The sequence below is a fragment of the Pipra filicauda genome, unplaced genomic scaffold, assembly GCF_003945595.2.
Source record: "Pipra filicauda isolate LSUMZ 115617 unplaced genomic scaffold, ASM394559v2 scaffold119_size3216105_pilon, whole genome shotgun sequence".
Lineage (NCBI taxonomy): Eukaryota > Metazoa > Chordata > Aves > Passeriformes > Pipridae > Pipra > Pipra filicauda.
In genome coordinates this window covers 393,892-418,466 of record NW_024103651.1, presented here as the reverse complement: position 1 = coordinate 418,466, position 24,575 = coordinate 393,892, and the positions used below count along the sequence as shown (strand labels likewise).

The following is a 24,575-nucleotide window of genomic DNA, read 5'->3' as shown; positions in this document are numbered from 1 at the left end:
AAGCCTCAGTCCAGACTGAAAGGCAAGCCTGGTACAGAAATGCACCTACAGAAACACCAGTGCCTGGGCAGTAAAGTTACACCTCGGACGACGTCCTCAAAGCCTGTGGTTTACATTTAAGAGCAAGTCTGAGGTTTCTCACTCCCCTTTTGCCAGACAACAACCCTCTGAACCCAGCCCAGGTGCCCACATGCAGGAATGCAGGTCCATTTGAGCTGCCCTTAGAACTTCACAGCTGCTCCAGAGATGTAGAAATGTCCTTCTACTCATGGGTCACATCCACCTGACAAAAGTGGATGGATATCTTGGATATCTTAAGGCATCTCAAGTGGATCTGGATGCCTGTGAACTTGGTTGCTGAATCCCACTCACTGCACATTGGTCATACCATCAGTGGGTTTCAGTTCTATCTAAAGCAGTTGCCTCCTGTTTGGAGTATCTCTCAAATTTTCTGCCTAAATCTCCACTAACAGCAGTAACGTGAAGCTGTACTGCACCTATAAGTATCCTAATAGAGTGCCTGAATTTATGAGCTGCCTCTTGGAAGACATGGGTCCCAACCTCAGTGACTTAAAAGGATCTCTGACAACCGATCTTTCCATTTTATTTAGATTTCAGTATTCTGCAGACACAATTTTTTTTTGAGGTTGACCTAACATGCAGTCATTTTTTACCCACAGTTTTTTACACTGTCTTGAAACAGCATTAAATCTAATGCAAACCAGAGCTGCATCCAGGTGGTCCAAGAAATTTTTGTGTCAGAGGTCTCAGAAGGAACAGAAGGGTGAAATCCTCCAGGTCACAGCATGTCAATTGCTCCAAAACGGGGCAAATTTTTTACTCTACTAAAGAAAAGCAGCACCTTTCCTACGGCATAATGGAGCATCTTGCTGTCTGTCACTAGAACATGTATCTAATTAAGGTTGCCTATGAATCTCACCTCCTTTAGGAATTTATATATAAAAACCTTGCTTAAAATCACTGAAGAAATGTTATTCTGCATCCCTTGTTTACATTTCTGGTATTATTTCTCTGATTTATATTTGTCAAGGTTCATCTCCTTGGATGGTAAGATTGATGGAGAGATAGACAACAGATTAGCAAAGGCATATAATGCCTTCGGAAAACTCCACAAAAGAGTATGGCGTAATAAACACTTGAAGAAAAGCACCAAGATCAGTGTTTACAGAGCCATAGTGCTGTCTACTCTCTTGCATGGTTCTGAATCATGGGTCATCTACCGCCACCACCTGCGTCTCCTAGAACGCTTCCATCAACGCTGCCTCCGTACGATCCTAAACATCCACTGGTCAGATTTTGTGACCAACACATCTGTTCTAACAAGCAGCAGTCACAAGTATTGAGGCCATGTTGATGAGAACACAGCTGCGACGGGCAGGGCACGTCTCCAGGATGAAGGACCACCGCCTCCCTAAGATCCTGCTTTATGGTGAACTTGCCACTGGCTGCTGCATGAGAGGAGCCCCGAAGAAAAGATACAAGGACTCCCTGAAACAACATCTCAGCCTTGGCCATATTGATCACCATAACTGGTCTACTCTGGCCTCCAATCGGGAGGCCTGGAGACACACCATCTATAACGCAGCTGTCTCCTTTGGGAACGCACGCAGGATCACCCTCGAGGAGAAAAGGCAATGCAGAAAGAACCGTGTCTTGCAGAATACACCATCTAAGGAGTCTTTCTGCTGTGCCTTTTGCAATCGGATATGTCTGTCTCGTATTGGCCTCATAAGCCACCAGCGTGCCTGTAACAAATGTGGATAGAGCCTTCCCAAATCTTCGTTCGCGAAGCCTAGCCATGATGAATATTTGTCAAGGTGGATTTAAAAAAAAATATAAAACCAAACCCAAGAATCATGTCAATCCTGACGATGTTTCCTATCAGCAGACACCCAGATTACTATTTCATTTTAGCCAGAAAATAGTTTGTACACTACCTTTCTCAATATCATTGTGTAAGAGTCAAAGCAGACAATCTTTTGTAACTTGGCTGTCTGCTGTGACAACTTTCCTGATCCAGTTTCCATTTATTAATATTTATTGTTACCATTTTTTAGCCTTTTCACAGCAAAATGCAGTGGTACAAAGAGATTGAAAGTGTCATAAGAGACAAAGGCAACATTATGAAGAGCAAAACAGTTCTAAATTTCCAAGCAAAATTTTGTATGGTACATAATCCAAAACTGATGCAGTTGCATTTCTCAAGTAATAACATCAGTACTTTAAGTCCCAAGTGTCATCATTTTATTTCAGCTGTAGAATATTTTTTGTAGAGGCTCTAAAGAAGAGTCTCTGGGAATAAACACTTTCTTCTGTTTGTCTGATAACATAAACTTCAAATAGGCTGGCAAGCAGGACCCAGTTGAATCATCAAGATCTGCTGATCAGTCTCTTTATAGAACTTCAAGATTAGGTATTTTTCTCTACTTTTTAAAATTCACATTTTTTATCTCACTGAATTTTCTTCTCTTCCTAATTATTCATTGAGCCATTATCTTTGTATTCATGTACCCATACCTCAGACTAACCAGGTTCCTTTTAAAGCAGAGACATGCTGAAGCCTGAGCACACATTTTGGACAGATAACATCTTTATGACCAGTGAATACTGGAATTACTGGTTAAACACTCTATTGCCTAAATTATTCATAAGGACAAACTGCTTTGCTGAATTGATGCTGAGCCTTGTGCCGCAGAAAGAACTGTTAGAACTGAGATAGTGCTGCGAGTGATCCTGTTTGCTGTTTCTACAGGATCATACCTCTACAAAAACATGTCAGTAAGAGGTCAGGAATTGAACTCAGAAATCACCACGGATTTATCTCCTTTAGGTTTAACCCAGTCCCTCACATTGCCTCTATGGTGAATGAAAAGAAAATGGATACTTCAAAGTCACAACCTGACCCCTTTCAGTTACTATCAAAACAGGTCAGTGCCTTAAACATATCAGTTTTCCTTCTTTGGCTTTTGCTGGAAAGCAGATGATCAGACAAGTTGAATTCAACCCCATGTACAACCTTCCTATGCAGAGTCAAGTGATGTTCATAGCCCAAACTTCAAACTAGCTAGGCAATGTCATTCACTTTTCCAAACCAGCTGGGGTACTGACGATCAGATTTTTCAAAAAAAATGGGTTCCTATTTAAAAACACAACAAAATCAAATTCTTATTAATATGGTTCATTTAAACAGTACTCAGTACCTTCACACTCAGCAGAAAAACAAACATAAAATGGCTGCTGGAAGTTTTGATGAAAGCTTGTCTGAGAAAACTAATCAAGAGTGAAAAAAACCCCTATTTTTTTCCTTGTAACAGGTTTTGAGGACCTTTTTCTATGTCAGGGGCTTGGCATCTTGTCTTTCACCCTTAAATGGTGTCTTGTTGCAAGGATGGATAGTTCATGGTAGTTCATACCATAAGTTTACAGGTTGTCAACTTACTCCAGGTATGAGTCTTTTAGGAAGTGTACAGTGGCTGTGCTGACCTTGTAACATCAATAAATAATAAAGATCTGTGACAACTGTGTGGTGAAATTTAGGACAGAAGTTCACGACTAAATGTGCATATTTATTGTTTAATCAAGTTATAATTCTGTTTAAAAACTGAAGTCTAGCTCATTAGCTGATAAATCACATTTTATTTCCACCTAATTTACGAGTCCTGGAGTGTTTGGACAGGGCTTAACGTGACCAAAAAAAATGCTGCATGAAACATCTTTTCATTTGCTTTTGGTGTGGTACATAAAATAGCCTAGTTGAGAAAGCTTTTTCTTCGTGAATCAACATCATTAGCAATCAAAGAAACAGCTATGAGCATTAAATGCAAATGTTTGAACTTCTATAATTTGCATGTCATTAATAAGCAGGCTGGCAGAATATGGTCATAAAGTTGACTTTCAAAGTTCCCACTGCTGTTACAGCTTGAGCAATGGTGAGATTCTCGACTCCAACTAAGGAATGGTTTTAGGGAGCCAGGAGTCCCATCATCCATGGTGAAGGGCAGCCTGGGGCTCACCCATTATGGCACGAACCTCTGCTCACACAAGTCTTCCTTGATGAGGAGGCAGAGTTTGAGTCCCCTCCAGCAAGATCTCTCTTTTTTTGGCTTTGTGTTCGTCCTTGTGCGTGGGTCAGTTACCCGCTTTATTTCTCCTCTCTCTCATCGTTGGATTAGTGGACTGCCAAAACACCAGCACACTGGATGTGCACAAAGTGGTCCTGCAAAAAGGACATTAAGCCCGTTTACAAAACCATTAATATGCTGAGAGGTGAAGGAGACTGCCCAAGGGCACACAGAAAATACATGTCAGTGCTTGAAAACAGGTCCTCAAAATTCAAGTCTACTATCCAGAGCCTTAAAAACCAAGGAGTAAGACTGGAGAGCTGTCACTGAATTATTGGTAAATTGCCTTTGGGAAGCCAAAGTAAAATACCTCTTAGAATACAGAGACAAAGAAGTAAAAAAAATCAAGCAGATCAGATCAAATAAAACTAGTTCCCTTGGCTAGTCAGGTTTCCTATGTCTAAACTTCATGATCTGGATGGTTGTTTTCATTATCTCAGTGAGCTGCAATAACCAGCAGCGTGGTACGAACCCAACTGACAACTGGGGGAAATAACTCTGATCTTTTTGATTAAAAATAATCAATAATGCAGAATGAAAGTCTTCAGCAGGTAGGAAGGGCTGAGGACTCAGGGGGCACAAAGGAGGACGCCAAGTGAGCAAAACACAGAGCAGCCTTTCCCTCCTCTCCCATGGCTGCCGGTGGATGCAGCGGGGACACGGCTCTGGCTCCCAGGCAAGTGCAATAACTCTGCCGAATATTGCAATCTATAGTTCACTGACCCCAAATGATTACTGCACTCCTCTCATGCGTTCAGTAATTTTCTTTCCTGATTCAGCGGGATTCAAGTGGGTAACCCAAAAGAAACAAAACTCTTTAGCTCAGCTTGGAAAATAGAATAAAAAGGTGAAATCACAGCCCCCTGCTTCCCCTCCTTATTTTTTAATGTAGTGTTGGAGAATTGGGTCTAAAACCTCCTTCAGATCTAGCCACAAGGGTATCCACCTTACTGATGCACTGTGAAATGGCCTCATCGCTAGAGAGGCAGTTTGAGACAACATCCAAACAAACCTGCCAGTGCAGACTTGTGCCCCAGCTCAGAAAGGTGATGAGGGTCAGGCTGAGCCCCTGAGACCACTCTGGTGCTCCCAGAATTCACGGAAGCCCTAAAATCCTGGCTGTGGTCAAGCAATTATTATGACATTAAAACAAAGTAATTTCTTCAAAGACATATAACATAAAAGAACCAAGGGTTCCAGGAATTTGAACAGGCAGAATGTTGCTGGTTTAAAGCCATCACCCCTTGTTCTATGACTACATGTCTTTGTGAAAACTTCCTTTCCCGGCTTCTTTTAGATTCCGAAAATTTACTATTTGATTTGATTTATTTCAATAGTTAAATTGTTCTTAACCCATGGGTTTTCTCACTTTTACCCTTCCAATTCTCCCCGCAGTCCCACCGGGTAGGAGTGAATGAGCAGCTGTGTGGGGCTGAATTGTCAGCTGGTTAAAACCATGACAATCCTCTAGGTTTGCTGGTGTTCCTGACTGTTCCAGTATGATCCCTCAGCTACCATTCAGCTGGCAGGCTACAACCACCACCATCCTCAAGCCAGTCCCTTAGCTTAGCCCAAGGCCAGAAAGCGACAGTGAACAGATTTTTAATTGTTCAAATATTCAGTGCGTGAAGTAAATTTTTCTGTGAATATCTCATACAGACAATTTTTAAGTATATCACTACTCTACACTGAATCTGCTCTATCCAGAAGACACCACCTGTGTTGGCCCCCAGAAATTATGAAAATAACACTGGTCTTCCCAACACAAGGTGAAGGATTTATGTGCAGTTTAATATTATCTGCTGTTTTTATTGCAGACAGCAGCATTGACACTGCAATACAGATGAGTTATAATTCTGTTCAGCAGAAACACTTGCATGTGTTCCTCCAGTAGTCAGCAACAAAAGCAAAACAGACTCAACTTCTATAAGGATCAAACACACCCTGTATACCCGAGGTGCATAAAAATGTTTGGCACAGTACAAAAATTTATAGCAACCCTTCTAGTGTGAGATGGATCATAGCAAAATCTTGATTTGACTAAGTGTTTGATATTCTCATGCAGCCATTACTGCTAACAGGATTCATAAGTCACATTCTTTTAGCATATGCAACTTTAAAGGGGACCATTCGCTTCATATTTAAATCTTACTATAAATTTCCTCAGAGGAAAAACTGCAATGGATGCAGTCATCCTTACCACCCAGGGGAGACAAATGTCCAATTTATGATGATATAAAAGATTTGGACTCAAGGATGAAAAGGAAATATTAATTTTTTTACCATGTTTGAAAAGTTTCTGTTACAATAAAACTGCTGCTTCCAGTGCGAATCCAGGTGCCATACTAATGCAAGAACAGCAGCAGCATGGTAGCATAGAGATGTATGATTGTGAGCAAGGGAATAAGGATTAGATGATCCCAGCTGATTGTCAGGATGTGGGAAAGGAGATAGCAGTGAATTCCTAGCAGGAGGCTGAGTCCTGTTTATAAGGGGGAAAGAAAGCAAATCCATCTACCACTGTCAGTGATGCCCTATCCTGTGCTAAAAACTTAAGCACACCTTCAGAACATGGCATCTCTGGGTTTTTTAGACAGTTGCATGAATAGTGCAATAGGGAATGATAAGACCACCTTAACTGTCAGAATTGAAGTAACTGAGGTTACTGTTCCTCAGCTGACACCTAGGAGTTAAATTTTTTCTACTGCAAAGCTAAGGAAAATCAGTTCACCCAGACTGCCAAAGAAGAGCACAAAGAGCAGAAGGGGAGCATCCACATGCCCATCTCAGCATCTCAGCTGGGCTGCAGGTAACACCTACTCTGGCCTGATCCCTTGGATGGCAAAGATCATCCCACAGAATCCCATTCCAATTCCCTGCAAGCTTAATTTTCAGCTACAGTTATCTTGACTTCTGTCCTCTGAAGGCTTTTCTTCCCCACAACTAGAAAAGATTATTTCAAGAAAGACAGAGACCCGTTAGGACAAGAGAGCCATCGATTTTTTTCTTCCAAGCAAAGCCCTTCAGACTCCTAAGGGAAACCTCCGATGGGAAACATTCCCCAAAACTGAGGAACAGAATATTAATGCGTAGAAGCAAAAATAAAATTTGTTTCAGTTGTGGCCTGTATCTTGAGACATCTTGCATTAGGTTTTAGACGAGAATATTGACAAAACCCAACTTAACTCAAAGAGGGATTTAAAGATCTAATAGTACCTCTCTTGCACTCACCAATTTGAGACTCAGTACAGCTTGTACTTGCTGCTTACCAGCAGGACACCTTCAGATAATTTGATTCTGGCAATAATACAACCCTTTTTCTAATCACAGCAGAGTCCCCCACCAGATCCTGTGCTCTGGAAGCCCTCGCTGTGGTTTCTCGCACTGTGGTGCCTTTGTACACACTGCAGCTCATATCTGCCATGTACAGCTCTACATGACAGAAATTAAGACACTTTATGTGAAGCTTTGAACACTTCTCTGAGGGGAAGCTGCCTTCTTATTTAGACTGCCAGGACTAGAATTAAATTGAACAAAGTTGTAGTGGAAGCAACTTGGAGGAGAGAAAACTTGGTTTTTTCCCACAAGGAGGTCCTTCCAGCCTGGGAGAACAAGGGACTAGTGCCCTAGGGTTGCTCACGTATTTTTGGAGATCCAATGGGAATCACAAGCTGCAGCTTGTTAGCATGCAAAATAAACTGAGCAGTGCTGCAGAGGGCCAAAGCAACTTTAAAGGCTTCTGATGAATGCGTATTGTCACCTGCAGCTGAGGCCTCTGGAGGAATGAGGTGTCACCAGAGCTGCTAATAGGCAGCCACTGTTTGGAGGGCTAGCAGGAGCACCCCCAAACACATTGCTTTGTTTTCCATAGAGACATTGCCTCCAGAGAAGGAAATCACCGTCACTGCCACTCCTAAGCCTGTGGGATGTGAGCTGTCAGGAGGCCTCCATAGCTAGACGTTCCAGAACACACTTCCCTCTCCTGCCAGGACCACAAGGAAAGGAAGGATCCAGAAGGCAAATCTTTCTTCTTTCTCTAAGTCTCCTGGTCTGGGAAGCACTCTGTTGGATGACAGGAATCCTGTGCTCCATGTCCCTGCTCTCTGGATGAGTCTCCACTTTTCTTACCACCTGTTCTATACAAACACAAATGTGCTGCAGGAGCTGCAAACAGCATCCTCCTGCACTCCCACTTCCAAATGGGTACTGCAGCTCTCCCCTTCACTATCTCTTAGTCCTTCATGCTACTGAAAGGAAAGCAGTTCCATGTATTCAAGTAATTTTTTAGGAACTGCAATCCTGGTAGGTATCCAATGAAAATTATTTTTGACCTTTTAATTTGAGTGAAAGCTTAAATTTGTCATTGGAGTTTCATTTTTAAGCATGTGAATTAAACAGTGATAGAAAAGTCTTTTCGTTGACCCTTGGTGTTAACAGGAACTGAACGCTTCATCCAGCCAGTGTCTAATATGCAAACCAATAGCTCTATGGCTGATTTATTTCTCTGTAGTACAGTGCAATTAAGAGAATAAGCCACATTTCAGCCAAGGGAGTAGCAGTAAGACTATGGTATTGCTGAGTTAGCAGATGTATGTCACGGGGAGATGCTCAGCATACTTCTCGCAAGATTTGGGGTCCCAGTTTCATGCTGCCTCCATATCTGCGCAAGTTTCCAGCTCCTTTTAATAACAGTCCAGTGCCCTCTGCATATCTTTCTCTATCATAATAATGTCTTCTAATTTCTGGTATGCTCAACTCAAGCACTGCACTACACGTGCTGTGAGACTGCAGCCTTCTCCTTCAGGGGTGACCTTCTCAGTAACTATAAGCCAAACCTGAAGATGAATATTTATGCAATAAACATATCCAAAAGCTTGTTCCATGAAACAGAGACAGACAGTGAAAATAAAATTTAAAAATAAAATGAAACCCACAAGAACACACAAGCTGAAATGTCTTTCCCTCACATCTTGTCATTTCTCCATGTTAAAGAGCCCAGTTAGACCTCAACAAGAAGATACCTGGGTAAAATTAACCATACATTGTGCTCTAGATGGATTTCTGTTTGCATTTATCACCCAGCAAGGCTGTGAATAAATGTCTTGTGTAGAAAAGCAGCTCCTCTCCCTACTGCAAATGTTCACCAGCATTAACAAATTCTCCTGTGTTGTCTCTCTGGTTCTCCTTAACTTAGTGGATTTCTGCAGACAGCAATAGAGATGTGAAAAAGCACCTGAACAGAACCAGACTTATCTGCATTGCCCTGCATCCCATTTCTTTGTATTTGACTCCACCTCCCTTCCCCAAACACTCTCCTGCACCCCCTGTGTTTTATTTCTGCAGTATCCTTAGCCTGTTGCTTGGTCCTTTGCTTTCACTGTCACTGAAGTGACATGCTGTAACCATCAGCCATGACATCCTTTCCGTATGATTAGACTGTTACCATTAGAGACACTGAAATGTGAGAGCAAGTGCTCAGCCTTGGGAAGACACAGGGGATCCTTTTGGATTATGCTGAGTGCCACATAGAGGCAATGCCTTGCAAAAAGGGAACAAGTTGCAGCAAAATGGACCTTGGTTTCTCTGAGCACCCAGAAGCTGACTTTTCCTGGGAGCCAGGCATGGGCCCAGGAAATGATCACTCAAAATGTCACTTGCAGCAAAGCCAGATTCAGATTCTATACTACCAATTTTTCTTTCTTTTGAAGCCGAATGCAAAGCCCTGGACAATTCATAGTGAATTTAACCAATGTGCTTAAAAGCCACTGCTGTCAAAAAGAAAGGCAGAAATATAAAATAGAGCCACTAACCTCCTGTCATTGAAGTTACAGGTCACATTTGCTTTTATTTCAGCATTCAGGCCTAAAGTATTCTCAGACAAAGAATCTTAGAAGCCATTCATAGGGTAAAATTAACACCTGCTGATTGATCAAGATTTTATTGATTGAATTTCCTAAAAGTAAAGACAGTGAAAAAGAAAATAGAAAAAGTAGCACATCTCTGTTTTCCCATCTGTTCAGAATTCACTGCTGTGGTTTCTATCTCCGTTTTTTATTAAATAGTCTTTGCCCTAGAGAAAATAGTTCTTTTGATGTTATAGTTGACCTTTCGGGTTTACTCTACATAAATTTTTTTCCCTGAAGAAGGTTTCTATCTCTGCAAAAAAGGAGGAGAAAATAATACCAACCCTTTTTTTTTTTTCCAGCTACAACCTACATTTAAATCAGTGCAAAAAGGTCACCAGATTTTGTATCAGCACTTTACGTTTTCCCAACAAGCTCTCCTATATTAAACAATGATCTTACAGGAATAAGCCACTCCTTTTGAGAACTTGTTTTTTACTTACTCACTGTATTCCTGTAAGACTTTGGTTTAGCTGTCTGCAAATTATCTTTTAATGAATCCATCTCCTGAGTATTAGGGATGGTAGTGATACTTCTGTTAGGAACACATGAGGAGGAAAATTCTCACATGGGTATTTAGGATCATACCATATAAACAATTACAGCATTCAGTGTCTGCAGAAAATCAAGAGGCAAATCAGCAGTGAATGTCAATTATACATCTGCAGCATCACAGAGGCAGATGGCACTTTAATTGTACATCCAAAACATTATGGACAATTTTCCCCAACCCAGACTCATTGAAATATTGGCTTTAGCTCCTAAAAATATCAAGACAGGGTATGTGTGCAATGACTCATCTAAGAATTCATTTCAGTTTGAAGATAAATATTCCACCAGTAAACCAATAACAATCTCCAAGATTCATAGCTCAAACGTGCTGTCTTGATCTAGGTAAAAACTTCTATTGATGAAAAGCAATGGGGCGACTGTACTGCTCATACCATTTAGCTCAGAGTGTGAAATTGTCAAAGAGTTTGAAGATCAATGAGCCAAATTCTTTTGATTGCATCTGTAGAAATTGGAAATGTCATGGAGATAAGTAGAATAATATGGATTTACACTCTATTCCCAGCATGATCCTAAGAGAAGAAAGCTCAAATCCTTCTCCCTCAGACAGGAATGGTTTTGTGCAATGGGGGAAGTTTTATGGAACTTAAACAGACTCAACTACACCTTCTGACCATGGAAAATCAATTGACACCAGCCTACATATGAAAGAATGACTCTGACTATCCAGAGACAGTTGTGTTAATGCACAAATACCAGATGTGTTGCAAATGCTTACTTAATTAAAGATTATTAAAAATTAAAACTGACTGCTCTCTTATTCAGAGATTACTATACATTATTCAATTTGCAAAAGCTCTGGCAATTAAGCCACCTCCTGCTTTATTATACATGGACTATGATGCAGATTCCAAATAGGATTTGTTCCTTACTCCCAACACGTACAAAACTGCTGGGGTTTTTCAGTTTGTCCACGTGTTCATGCATTCTTAAAATGTTCAGTAACTCGTTGCCATCAGTTTACATTTTATCCTGCAGGTGGATAGCACTCATTTTCTCCTCTTCTCCCCAAATATATTCAGGGTTAGCCACAACAGACACATTTTAGTTGTAGTGTGAGCTCAGGTTCATTTTGTTGGAAGAAATGTAGAAAGCTAATGTTGAAACATGGTTTTGGAAGGAGTATCTCAGGTAAATCCCTAAACAGAGACAAACCAAACAGGAACCTTCAAAACAGGATCTGGGTCCAAGACAGTAGGCACCTCTGGATTTTGCAGCTTAGGTTTAATTCCTACTGATGAATCAAAGCTCTCACAGAAATGCCACATGAATGATTCTTTATTTATCTCTTCAAATTTAAATGGGACATCCAAAAATGAGAAACTGTTTAAAATGGCCTAAGCACTACCTGATCAAAGAAGTCTAGTAGTACAACTTTGATAAAAGAATAGCTCAAAACATTCCCACAATACGAAAACATTTGTGTTGGAACCAGTGTAAGCAGTGTGTTTAGTTTATTATTTCTTGCAAGACAGTGAACACCAGCTACTGCAACTGATATTAGACACAGAGGAGATTAGATAGAGAGTTCAAGAGAGGCACTCCATCAGTAAGGGACTCTGAACAAATAAGCCTTTACTTATATACTGCAGTAAAGGTGGCGACAAAACAAGTTTCTGTATTGATCAAGAAGGCAATACAGGTCTCTTCTTATGGAAATTAACTCCTGACTACAGAACAAAATTACAAAGTGGAAAAAAACCAAACCCCACTGCTGGGGACGTCAGCAAATTACAAAACTTCCCCATCATTTTCCTTGTACCATCTTCTACTGTCTAATTTTGTCTATTTGAAGCTTAAGTGCTTCCTCACAACACCATTAAAGCCAGCAGTCTTAGAATACTGACTCAAGGACTTTGGTCTGTGCAAAATACTCATCCTATTTTAAAGATGTGATTACAGAAAACAGCATTCCACATAAAGCTGTATTTAACATAGTAAATAAGTGCAATTGTTATTACTAATATCTTGTTAAAGGAAGGTACATTCTTCAGCTCTGGGAAATCTGACCTACAGAGCTGTTTGAAGAATAGTACAAACACAAATCTCCCTGTAGCTCTTTCTTGATCTGGAAGTTAGAAGCCCTTCTGGAGGCAATGGGATAACAACAAGAAAAGCTTGTTTACATGAGAAGGCTGATTTTGGTCCATCATCCAAACCTTGGGAACTCCATCCAAGCCAGAGATATCATGACACAAACACCACTGGTCCGACATCGTGCAACAACTGTCCCATTTGCCCCACATCCACCCACCCAGAGTCTGTGCCTTGCTGCTAAAGAAGCCAACATGAGAGGTGTGGGTTGGGTTTTTGCTCAGTCAATGTCCAGCCTCATAGGATTCACATTATGAACAAAATCTGTGTCAATCCTCTGGAAAGGCCAACATTTTAGGCCACGTAAAGCTAAGCAAACAACCTCTCAAACACTCCAATTAATTGATCTCTGGTTTTACGAAGGTGGTCAAACTCTAACCCCCGAAAATTAACGTAAATGCAGAATAATTGGGAACAGCCTTTGCTGCCAGACCTCTGAAATGAGACCAGAACAGGTGAAATGGGTTTTTGAAAAGCTCATGCCAACTCTTTTCTATTACAATAGCTTATATAACAGCAGTAATAATGACCTTCAGTAGACATTTCCTTGAGTACTAACAACCTGGGGTTAATGGCCCAAGGCATAGTTTTATGCAGTCAACTACCACAGCCAGCAATTAATTACCAGGAAATACAATGTGCTCTGACCACTACAGCTCAATTAGCCTCATATTATTAAAAAATGAAAACCTTGTCAATCTTATTTACTGCAAAGATGTTCTGGATTTTATTTTAGTATATTAGACTAAAAAAACCCTTGAACCTATATTAAGCCAAACATATGTTCTATGACACTCCTCCATTAACTTCACACAAATTATGGGGAGCCAAAGCCGAGTGTCTTGCAGTATGAGGATTATCACAGCCTGCCTAGAGACAAAAAAATATTGTGGAGAAAGGCTCTGTGTGAATTCTGCTTCTGTGCTAGAAAAACCTCCCTAAAAATAATTTTCAGCTCTCTGGTGGTTGTAAATGGATTGAGAGAAGGGAGAACAGTGAAGGACACACTGCAGAAAGCATCCCTTCACTGGCAGGAGGTGGGCAGTGCGTGCTGGGAGAACGACTGGAAGGGGAAGGGATGTTCTGTTTTCACCAAATTGTGTGATGCCTCGATGTCTCTGCAACTGATTTACAAAGGTAAGAGAGTAGATTATTTTTGTACCCAGCTTTGTGCTCTCCCAGTTTATGTTCATTCGTTACATTTTACTATTTCAGCAAGGCTTTTGCAACATGACCTGAAAATTAAGCACTTTGGGATCAAGTGTCATTGTTCCTGGTCAGCTGTTTGTATTTCAGCACCATCACTGAAATACAAGGGGACCCAAAAAGCTAAGTCTGGGCACTAGAGTTAGCACTAGGAGGTGCTGGCTTTAATTTGGGAATTACCAGCTTCGATCCCATGAAGGATGCAAAAAGCTGATAAGATTTTTGTTTGTAGATCCATTCCTCTAAATAGGTTTCTGGCATTCACTATGGCTTTTGTTTCCACGAAATACAAACACTGTGGATCTCTTCATGCCTGGGAGGCTTCTCAAGGAGCAACCGGTACCACAGTGCCTTCAAGCAAGATTTTGGAAATATCACTTCATCTCAGGCATTGCTGCTGGACGAGTGTGTGCTGTAAGGGTGCTCAGCAGGACTCCATAATATGATAAGACCATTCAAAAATGCAAGCAGGAGCCTCAATCAAATGTTTTGAGAGCTTCAGCTTCAGCCCAGCCCAAAAATTCCTTTAAAAAAGAAAATTCATATGGCTAGAAGTTGGTGATGGGTTCAGGTTAGTTTGATGCTCAGTGTCATTAAAACCTGTTTGTGAAATGGCTGATTTCAACTGACTTCTGCGAGTTTCAGTGTTTAAAAGCAGAAAGAATTAAGACGTGGGGGCAAAATATATGCGTCTGTCTTGAGGAGAGCAGGGAGGTGTTTACCCAAGGTTTGCCAGGGCTGGCAGGGGCGGAAACACACATTCCCTGGCAGCCTTTATAGTAGCTGTGGAGAGCTGGGGACAGTGTGCTGGCTCGGGAGAGCCCAAACCTCGATCCAGTGCCTCTGACTGACCCACCATCCAGCTGGTGGCTTTTGTTTTCAGCAAGACACATGAAGCGAAGCAGCCGTCGCTGGTGCTGACAGATTTTGTGAGCGCCTGCAGGACTGGCCACCTGAGCACAACAGCTTTAGGTGCCACGTCACAAAAATCTACATTTTCATGGGATGTACTGGGGAAGGATCCACGTGGGGCTTCTGTACGTCTCGGAGCCCTGATGTGCTAACCACATTAGCCTGTCAGTGGGCTGGATCACTGCCACACTGAGAAATTATGAGTACAGTAATTACGGAAGTATGACATTCGTAACCAGAAGGTAAAGAATAGGAAAAATTACAATTGTTAATGTTACAAGTCCTTCCAATGCATTAGTAGTTATTCATAACATTGCATTTTTATTATGGCAATTACAGCATTTTTAACATTTTATTTTGGTTTAGGGATATCAGTCAAATTTTCCAATGCATTTTATTTTTAAAAAGCCGAAGTGATATGATTCTTTTATATACTGCCAAAAGGAGTTGTCATATTTAGTGATCTTTTCAATCTGTTAATATGTTACTTTCTTCCTAATGGTAGAAAGTCTCCAATTAATCATAATGATAATTTACTCAAGTGCCCACTAATTCTCCTCTACAAATAGCAATGCTCTATAACATCGGGGGGAAAAAAATCAATAGCCACATCTCTGATGAGATAATTTTATCAGTCATTCAGAATGAGCAGCTGGAATACAAGGCACAAGCCATATTCATAATAAAAAAAATAATAAACCTATAATCCCTCTTACTGTTTTAAAGTGTAGTAATAAACAGGAGAATTCAGATGTGCAAACATTATGGTCTGCTTCTTCAACAGCATGTTCATGCAGAGGGACAAGGAAAAGAAAATTGATGGCATGCACTGGAGCAGAATTGAAGGATAATGATTTTATAGTCCTGCTGCTCAGATGCGTAAAGGGTGACATCCACCACAGGGAAGCCAAGAGTAATCCCAGGGAGTGTTTAATCTCATTCAGCTGAATTAAATCACTGTGTTTGAAGTCTTACTGGAAGTTTACAAAGGCAAATACTAAAGTTCAGATATAATTCAGTGCTATGGGGGAAATTATCAACAAGAAATGGCTAAATTCCCAGTCCACGGTAGCATGCAGCCACACAGCACCGAGCAGGAATTTGCTGCTCTCATCCCATCCTCTAAAAGAGCAATCAGCAAACAGCTCAGCTATTGTTGCTCGTGAAGCCCATTAGCAAATTACTGCCTGGCTGGAGCAAGGACAGAGCCAGGGAGGAAGGGAATTCCTGCCAGCACGGCTCCTCCCCAGCGACCTCCGGGTGCCGTGGCGCGTTATCATCTCCCGCCCAGACCTTCTGGGAAGGCTGCGGGTGGAGCCCACACACCTGCACGCTGAAAATATCTGTGGAAGGAGCATGGAGAGGGCTGCATAATCACCTCCTCTTGCTGCTCAAGTGTCCCCGCAGACCTCATTTTGGGCATGAATCTGAAGAGGGCCAGATGTCGGCGGCGCAGCCGGTTCCCAGGGGAAGGCGTTACTCATTCCCAAGCAGTGCTGCTCACACCCAGACCGATGTATATCGGTCACGCACTGCTGACACGTCACGCTGCTTCAGCATCAGCTGAGAGCTGCATTAACCTCTGCACCATGCAATGGCAAGGAATGAGTGGGTTTTGTTTTTGCGGAAAGAGCGTGCCAAGCATTGACCTTCCAGGTCAACGCGGTCTGTGGATGAGGTTGCAGCGAGGAGGTTTGAATGTCGAGGGCTTTTGCACACTGTCAACATAGAAATAATTTAAGTCTGAGATGAGAGAGGCAGAAAATGACCTCATCCTTCCACTGTAACCTTGCTGCTCCCAAAGGTTTTAATATGATCCTCCAAGATGAGCTGTGCTGCTGCAATCTGTCTAGAGGCTTGAGAGGGACAGAACACAGCTTTATGGGGGGAGGGGGAGTAGTCCTAGGTCTAAATGGGGTTTGGATGCTCTATATCTTTTTAGTTAGTTGCCAAATTCGTCTTCACAAAGGCAGACTTCAGACGTAAAACTTAGCAGTTAAACCTGTGAAATAACTAGTGGAATATCCAGAATGTTGTCGAGTCCAACACCTCAGAAGCCAACCAGTCAGGGCATGGCCCTCCCAGCATTTTTTAAGGATATAGTTAAATCTTTGAGTGTGTTTTAAGAGCAATGCTATAGTGTTCAGTGCCACGTTTCAGAAAAAGGATCAGATCAAGGAGACTCACGTTGTTTTGAGGACTCCAGTGTATCTTTCTTTGCTTGAGGGGTGGAAGGATGATTCAGGAGAATCCTCCTAAAAAGGAGGTCTGGAAGCACAGCAGAAATCTGAGCTTTTCAGTGAACAATGACACTCAGATGCCAATTATTTATGCTCCAGTTTAGAAGCAGAGCAGTTTTCACATGTCTTCCTGTTGCAGGTGTCTGCCTTAGACATCCGTTAAAATGCTTTCAACCCCAGTAGAACAAGGAAACACCGAGGTTTGCAGCCTTGATATTGGGCTTTTCTCACTCTTCATCCTGGCCATTGTGAACACCACAGACTGAGTTAATGCTACACATTCCCTGTTTTTTTCCCCTTGAAGTATAGAGATCACTGAGTCCCATGTAGTGAAGATCACCTAGGAAATCTCACATGCAGCTCTATTCCAGCCTCAGCTTGAATGCAGCTCAAACACAAAATAATGATTTTTGAAAGCATCACAGTCCCCTGAAATGAAAGATGTTCCTCTGAACACAAGCAGTTACCATTAATTTACAAGTGTACTTGTTTTATGTTATATTGTTGTTATTTTCAAAGAAAGTATTTATATATACAGACCAGAGAGAGTAAAGTTGTATTATAAATAGCAAAAAGCTTTATTCTGATGGAGAAGGTGAAAGCATCTAGTTGGAGCTAGCTGGAGCCAGCTTTCCTGGAAATAAAGAACCATGCTTCTCTTCCCTACCATTTTAAGATCATTTTATATTAATTGGTAAACACTGAGCTGTATGCCTTGCTCATTGGAACCTCCATTGTCACTTAACACAGATTAATTAGTGTTAGTGTTATGAGCCACGGTAGTTTGAAGGTCAAGTCTCTAAGATCTATTTTCATGAGGTGCAATAATGCTGTCTCAGGAGACACCAGGTATCATAACTTATTGTGCTGTTAAAATCTGTGCAATCAATATGTCTGCAGCTTTAAAATTTTACAATATACTAATAAGACAGACATAAAATCCTACTGGTATCACACTCCCATCAGCATTAATGATCTTAACACTGCAGGTGTTACTGTTCCTAACAAGACACGGTATTTGCTATTTCGTGCTTAGATGCTCCCTCCTCTTGATTCACAGAAACTGAGGAAGCTCTGTTTTAATGATTTGATAATGCTACAGGCAGAGTTACTTTGGGCACAGTTCAGCCCAATTTACTCCACGCTGAACCAGGCAGTGTCTCTCATCTGCTGTGATCTCTGGAGCAAGGTAAAGGCAGGAGTCCTGCAGACCAAGCAAAATCCAGAGTCATCTGTAATGCAAGATATTTACCCGAATAGACAAGTTGCAGTTATATTTGCAGATTGCAGCCTTTGTGTGAAACTAATATCTTTATGTTAGGAAAATATATGTTTAAGACCGAAATTCTCCTTCATTGAGCCTTTTCCCTGACCTGGGAGGGAAAAAAAGAAAAAATAATCATTATAAATAGGGGGGAAAAAACCCACCTGAGTATTAAAATGCCTAGAAAACAATATCAAAATAAGAGCAAATTCACTTTAGATTAATTAATTATATGGTCAATTTTTTTTTCAGTAAACAGAAGTAGGATCTGTCCACCTAAGCCTGCAGGTGTAATGAGATTCTTTGGTGAACTAAAGGCAGCAAGGTACAGCTTCCCAGTGACCTGCTCTCTGGAGTTGCTTTGGGCCACGTCAATACCATGTCCTGGTAGCATTTACCAGGAGTAGGTAAGTCACCATGAGCTGTCATCATGGGTGGCACCCTGAAATGCCACATGGTCCCACTTGCAGGTCTCTCTGCTGGGGCACAGTGGTGCTGGATATCCATGTCCTATAGATGGTCCTTCCATAAGAACGAAACCCTAAAGCCCAAAAATGTCTATCTTTCTTAATTGACCAGACAGAAGCTTGGAATGAGCAAACTCCTGATCTGGATCACTCGATTTCAGTGCATCGAGCCCCTGGAAGGTCAGTTAATGTCTCTGTACCTTGGTTTCTTTACTTGCAGCACAAAGTGCTCTGAGGTACCCCATTGAGAAGGAGATATTTTCAGACTATGATGCAGCACTGCCAAATGCTGCTGCTGATTATGTCTCATAAAAAGTGGATGGTTGAATGCACATTCTGCATCCTATTGCAGGGGAAATGCAGTACTGAAATACTCCTCATTGCTAAAAGAAAACTCTCACTAGAGAATGCCCATCGAAGTATTAAAAGCTACTTCTGTGGACTTCCCAAAGGCATCTAATCTTTGAATCTCTGGAGGGTGGCAGTTTTAGAAGAGATGCCATTATAGCTGCTAATTGTGGGATGAATTATGCAAGAATTTATTATTGATTCAAGGGGAGCCTGCTCAGGCATGCAATCAAAGCCAAGGCAGAGCAGAGGGGAAAGGATGAGGCTTCTGTAGTTAACTAAACTGATTCACAACCCAAGAAAAATCCAAGGCAAAAGAGGCAGTTTGCAGAGTGCAGGATTTTACACACCAAATCACCTTTTCCACACCCATAACCAACCTCTAGTACTAGATAATCCAGGAGCAGAGCCCATAGCATTGCATGAATCCTCTCCCAAGCAACAAATACCTCACCACCACCACCACCACCACCAGCCATCCACAGGGTCAAAGGCAGAACCCCTTTGGCTGTGGACCCCCAACCCAAGCCAGCCCATCCATGTGGGTTTGGGAGCAGCCCAGGGCTGTGTCCAAGGTGAGGAGACCCAAGGAGTCGTGATTACAGGCCAGAGCTGCAGAAACGCCCGACACATCTCAAAATAACAACTGGGGCAAGGCCATGTAGCCACAGAAAGCCATGATTTAGGAGAGAAATTTGTTGGCAGCTTGGCACCACACCAGAGTTTGACAAGGTCTGTTCAAGGAGTACAGAGATTGTTGAAGGAGGGTTTTAAGTTGAGAATTCAGAGGGTAGTGAAACTAAAAGCCTATTGAGCCCAAACAATGACACAGGGGTGACAAGCACTCATCAATTTATTTTTGGAAGAGAAATAGAGGCTGTTTAAAAAGCCAGGAAGGCCGGAGGTAAGCAAGAGGAAATAAAATGAGCTTGCACAGCAAGCAAATATAAAACAAACCATGCAGAGGCTTAATAGAATGTTTAGCATTTTGAGTAATGGACATAAAATTTGCTTTTCTCAACTTGACCTTTGTTAACAACCCTAGGCACTACAGGGCTCTTATCCTGCAGCATTCCCTTTACTTAACTCATCATGTCTCTGAGTGCTAGGGACCATTTCCTAATGCAATCAGGAGAGAGATCAGTAATGATAATTATATAAATATATATATAATGCCCATATATCTATGCATTCACACGCACATGTGCGCACACAGATGCTCCTTATGACAACTCTCCAGCGGAAACATTACACTGACATTTAGACAGAAAAACATCCAGCAGAGATCTTACACTAAAACCATCCCTGATGCTGCTGCACAGAAAATGGCAAGAGGAGCACAAGAGAGGAAAAGAAAAAAAAAATAAAATCAGTAAAGCTAAACAACTGTCTAATACCCCACCAGAAGGGTTTATTTTAATTGCAACAGAACACTGGCGTGTTTCTAGAGTCAGCCACGTGGTTTGCTAAATAATCTTCTTTAAAATATTATAAATATGCAGAACTTCGAGAAGTATGTCAGTGGCTCAACACGTTGTAGCAAATAGCTCGGATAAATACTAGTCATTACCCCGTGGTCTGCAGTCAGTAGGAGATGTGACACACTCTGCAGTTAGTTGAATGGCAATTCACTGCATTAGAGGACCATTCCCCAAGTGATACCACAGTTGAGTACCCGGTCACAGCTAACAACACAGCTCTCAGCCAGCAGAGAAATCAAGTTCTCCCTCTCATCATTTAAGTTGTGTCACAATCAGCAAGGGCAAAAGCAGGAGGAAGCAGGAGGATGTGGGAATTCAAGACACTGATATAATGAACAAAATGAAAAACTGCAGCTCAGGATAAACCCTGAACGCAAGTGCCAGCTCTGCCGGAAAGGTGACTTCAAAATCCTGCCTTGAGCATGGGTCTAGATGCACTAAAACCCATCGTGGGAGGAATGTCTCCATGCAAGCCCTACACGAGCCCTTTGCAAAGTTCCCTGGGACCTGTAAAAGTCAAGCAGCAGCTCACACAAAATCATCCCGTGGATTTGGAGCCCTGAATCCATGCGGTGCAGCTCCCCTCTCCGACCCCCCCTTCCCAAATGGATTTCAGCAAGCACTCACCATCAGCAGGCTCAGAGCAGATTCGGGAGCACGCTGCACAGCCATCTCCTCTCTTCCTACATACAAATCCTCCCCACGACTCGGTCAGCCCTCGGCCCTTCGTCACGGCAAAGCATCCACAGAGTCCACAGCTAACTGCAGGGAGAGAAACCCCAAATCAGGGTCGGAGAGCATTTGCAAGAGGAGGAGAGGATGGATGAGGGGGTGGGGAAGAGAGGAGGGAAGGAAATAACCTTCACAGCCAGGGAAAGAAGCTTAAGCTAGGCCAAATTTTACACTAGAGAGAAGAGGAAAATGAAACAGAGAGACGGCTGGAGAAACAAGATATCGAGAACTGCAGGATATTTAAAGCTCAGGCACACGCCACCACAGAAAGCTGCAGCAGCACAGGACACATATCAAACACCTACATGACAGGTTAGGTCCAAGCCATCCTCCCCCTGCACTCGGACTGTCATTAATTGCTCTTAATTGCCACTCTCCTTCCTCCACCTAAATAAATCCTAGGTAGCACAGAACTGCCGTGCCCCTGACTCTGCATCTTCGTCCCTGCCCTGGTGATGCTAGCGCAGAAACAACGTCAAACATCGCCACGTACCGCTTCCAACAGGGTCAAACCTCTTCTCTCTTCTCGCAAAGCCCTGCTGCGCCTGGTTTGGAGAGCAGACGCCTGCATAACACAGACATGAGCAATAAGCGAGAGCAGCCAGAGCCAGGAAGCACCCGGTGCTCACTTGAGAGCAACAATTACGTCTATCGTATTCGAAAGAGCTGGGTTACCCACTGACCCTTTTCACCTTACTCCCCCCCCCCCTCCCCCCCAAAGAAAGTCTCTTCCTCCTCCTCCCCTCTAAATGGACTCAGCTCCCCATGGAGCTAACACACTTCCCAGAAACATGTAATTACACAGGCTGTTGTGTTAGCGCTCTGATCACGCTGCCTGTACCGCATGGAGACGGCAGCCAGGCAGCCCCCCCTTCCCTCCCTTCGCAAGGAGATGCTGCAGCCTCCCGCCGGGCTCCCGCGGCTCGGGGGGACACAGACGGCTAATTGTGAAAATGTGGCCGGTTAAGACGGAGAGACAAATTAGCCTTGAAAATAAGCCCCTTGTTTAAACGTTGGGTGTAAATGGAAGATGGCTTTTTAAAGCCTTCAAAAATAAACAGAGCACCCTGGTAGGAAGGCCAGCGCTCTGATGCAGGTGTGCCCTGACAGACCTCTCAGACCCCTGTTTTGTGGGGCTCAGAAGCCTCCTGGATTTCGGTCATATCACCCCTCTGAACAAGCAGAAATTTGGCTTCATTTCCTAAAATGTTAGGCTTCATCTAATGACAATGTCTGTTCATCTTACAACTCCCACGTACATGTTTCCCCCCCCCCTCCCCCCATGATTTTGGAAACCAATTAAAAGTTTGAGACAGATTCAACTAGAGTTGAATTCTCTGACACATGTCATTCCTGCAACTTTTATAGAAATCGGCAGCAGGATAGAAAAGAGAATCAAATTACTGTCTCCATGAAGGCAGCAGCAATCCTTCCTTGTGCTCTGGAAGTTACATCTGGCAGGTCAGCTCTGGTATGCACAAAATCAGAGCACTTGCTTGTCCAAATTCTCTCGCTCACCTATCATCTTGTTTTAGCAAAGGGGACACAGTGACATGAGAGATTGCAGACATTGCTCTAGGAAGGTCATCCAGGATATCTGTGGCATATCCATACCTCCAAGAGGCCCAAGGGGGATCACCCTTGTTGAGAGATGTGTGGCATACAGGAAAACCCCTTTTTTTTCATTTAAATCCACAGACCAGGTAAATGCACTCCCCTCCCCACCAGCTGCAGCACCAAGCCTGAGTGTTGTATGGTGATGACAGGGGTTTCCTTCCTCCCAGCAGGTTCTCCATCAAGAGGTGTGCGAGGGGGAAGACACTTGTACACAGAGGGGTCACCTCTCAAGGGACGGTGTAGAAACACTCATGGGCACACAGGAAAGCATTTTCTGAGGTCCTCCCTCCTTGGTTTTGCATTACAGATATCAACATTCAGGGAGAGTCCCTTGTCCTACACCTGGGGGTGGCATTTAGTGCATTGTTTGAGAGACCTGATTTTTTTCACTGCAGTGAGTGTAGCTTCTGTGAATGCACATGTGCCAGCAGTCATGCTTGTCTCCACCCTTGGATATAAGTCATCTCCACTGATAGAGAACAGGGTCCCAGCTTTATTAAATGCATTAAGGTACCTAAACACCGAAGAGCTTTGGGCTTCAGTGATTTTCTTCAACCAGACCAGAGATCTGAGGCAAAGATTCATGGTGCTTTCTAATCACAGGGCCCATCTTGACTGTTTGCAGTGGGTCACCCTTTGCCTCACAGCCATCTGAAGCAATGAACTTCATACAAAATGATCTGTTCCCATCCCTTCAAAGTGATTTGTCTTCATCCCTGAAGATGAGCAGGTTGTTGGCTGTTACAAGGAGCAGAGAAGGAGGCTACTTAAATGTCTCTTGAAAGGGGAAAATATGCATAATACAAGATTAAGGTAAGTTTTAAAATATATCTTAAGGCATCAAATTATAAAATATGTAACTAAATCTATTTCAACAGCACTATGACAAATATCCCAAGGCTATTACATTTTTCCCTACACTAACCCAACCTGAAGTACTGTAAGGAGGGACTTCAGAAACAACACATTGAGCAACTCTTGAGTCTGACAAGCAAGGTTTCTCCTTTGCCAAGTGATTTTAAGGAGCCAGCCTAAGCCTACATTTTTGGATGAGGCTAAAATGAAGAATCTGGAAGTGTGGATGTTTCTTCCATCTTTAGCTCCTGAATTCACTCTGCAGTTGAGCAGGGTAAAATCCATCAAACACCAGGAGCTAGTTATGATTTGTGGTGTCCTTGAGAAAATTCTAGGATTTTCCTGAGCTCTGCAAGTCTCAAAGTAATGATAATCTGTAGGGAGCCATCTGTGTACAAGTATATGATCTATGACTTCAAGGTATATTTGCAAACCTACCTACAGGTTAGCTGTTTTCTACTATTTAGGTGAATAAATTTTGCAGCACAAGAGGAAAAAACTTAGATCATTATTCACTGCAGATTGTCAAGAGATAAGAACAATTTTTAAGAGGAACTTGTTGGATAAATGGCTAAAAACACCAGACTTATGGTTTTGTTTCAAGACCTAAAATTATTAGCAAAAGAAAAGAGTTGATTAGATGTCTTGGTTTTTTTTCTCCCCCTGCATTTTAAGATAATTAGGTGCTACAATTAGTTAATAGATTAACTGCTTGAAATCACTGAAAGAAAAACTATTATGGCA

The 24,575-nt window shown here is 42.3% G+C and overlaps 1 protein-coding gene across 3 annotated transcripts in view; it reads right to left on the bottom strand.

Moving 5' to 3' along the window:
* FRMD4A (FERM domain containing 4A) overlaps positions 1–21,935 on the bottom strand; it is a 367,626-nt gene extending 345,691 nt beyond the window's left edge. The window contains exons 1-2 of one of the 3 annotated variants that reach the window (XM_027722476.2): positions 21,853–21,935; positions 21,255–21,389 (exon numbers count right to left, since the gene is read on the bottom strand). In XM_027722476.2, the coding sequence (XP_027578277.1) occupies positions 21,255–21,299 (45 nt within the window). In that variant the 5' untranslated portion in view covers positions 21,300–21,389; positions 21,853–21,935. Of the gene's footprint in view, positions 1–21,254; positions 21,390–21,487; positions 21,510–21,664; positions 21,780–21,852 lie in introns of those variants that run through there. The other 2 variants (XM_027722475.2, XM_027722477.2) reach the window with 2 other exon arrangements.
* Between the last annotated feature and the right edge of the window lie 2,640 nt (positions 21,936–24,575).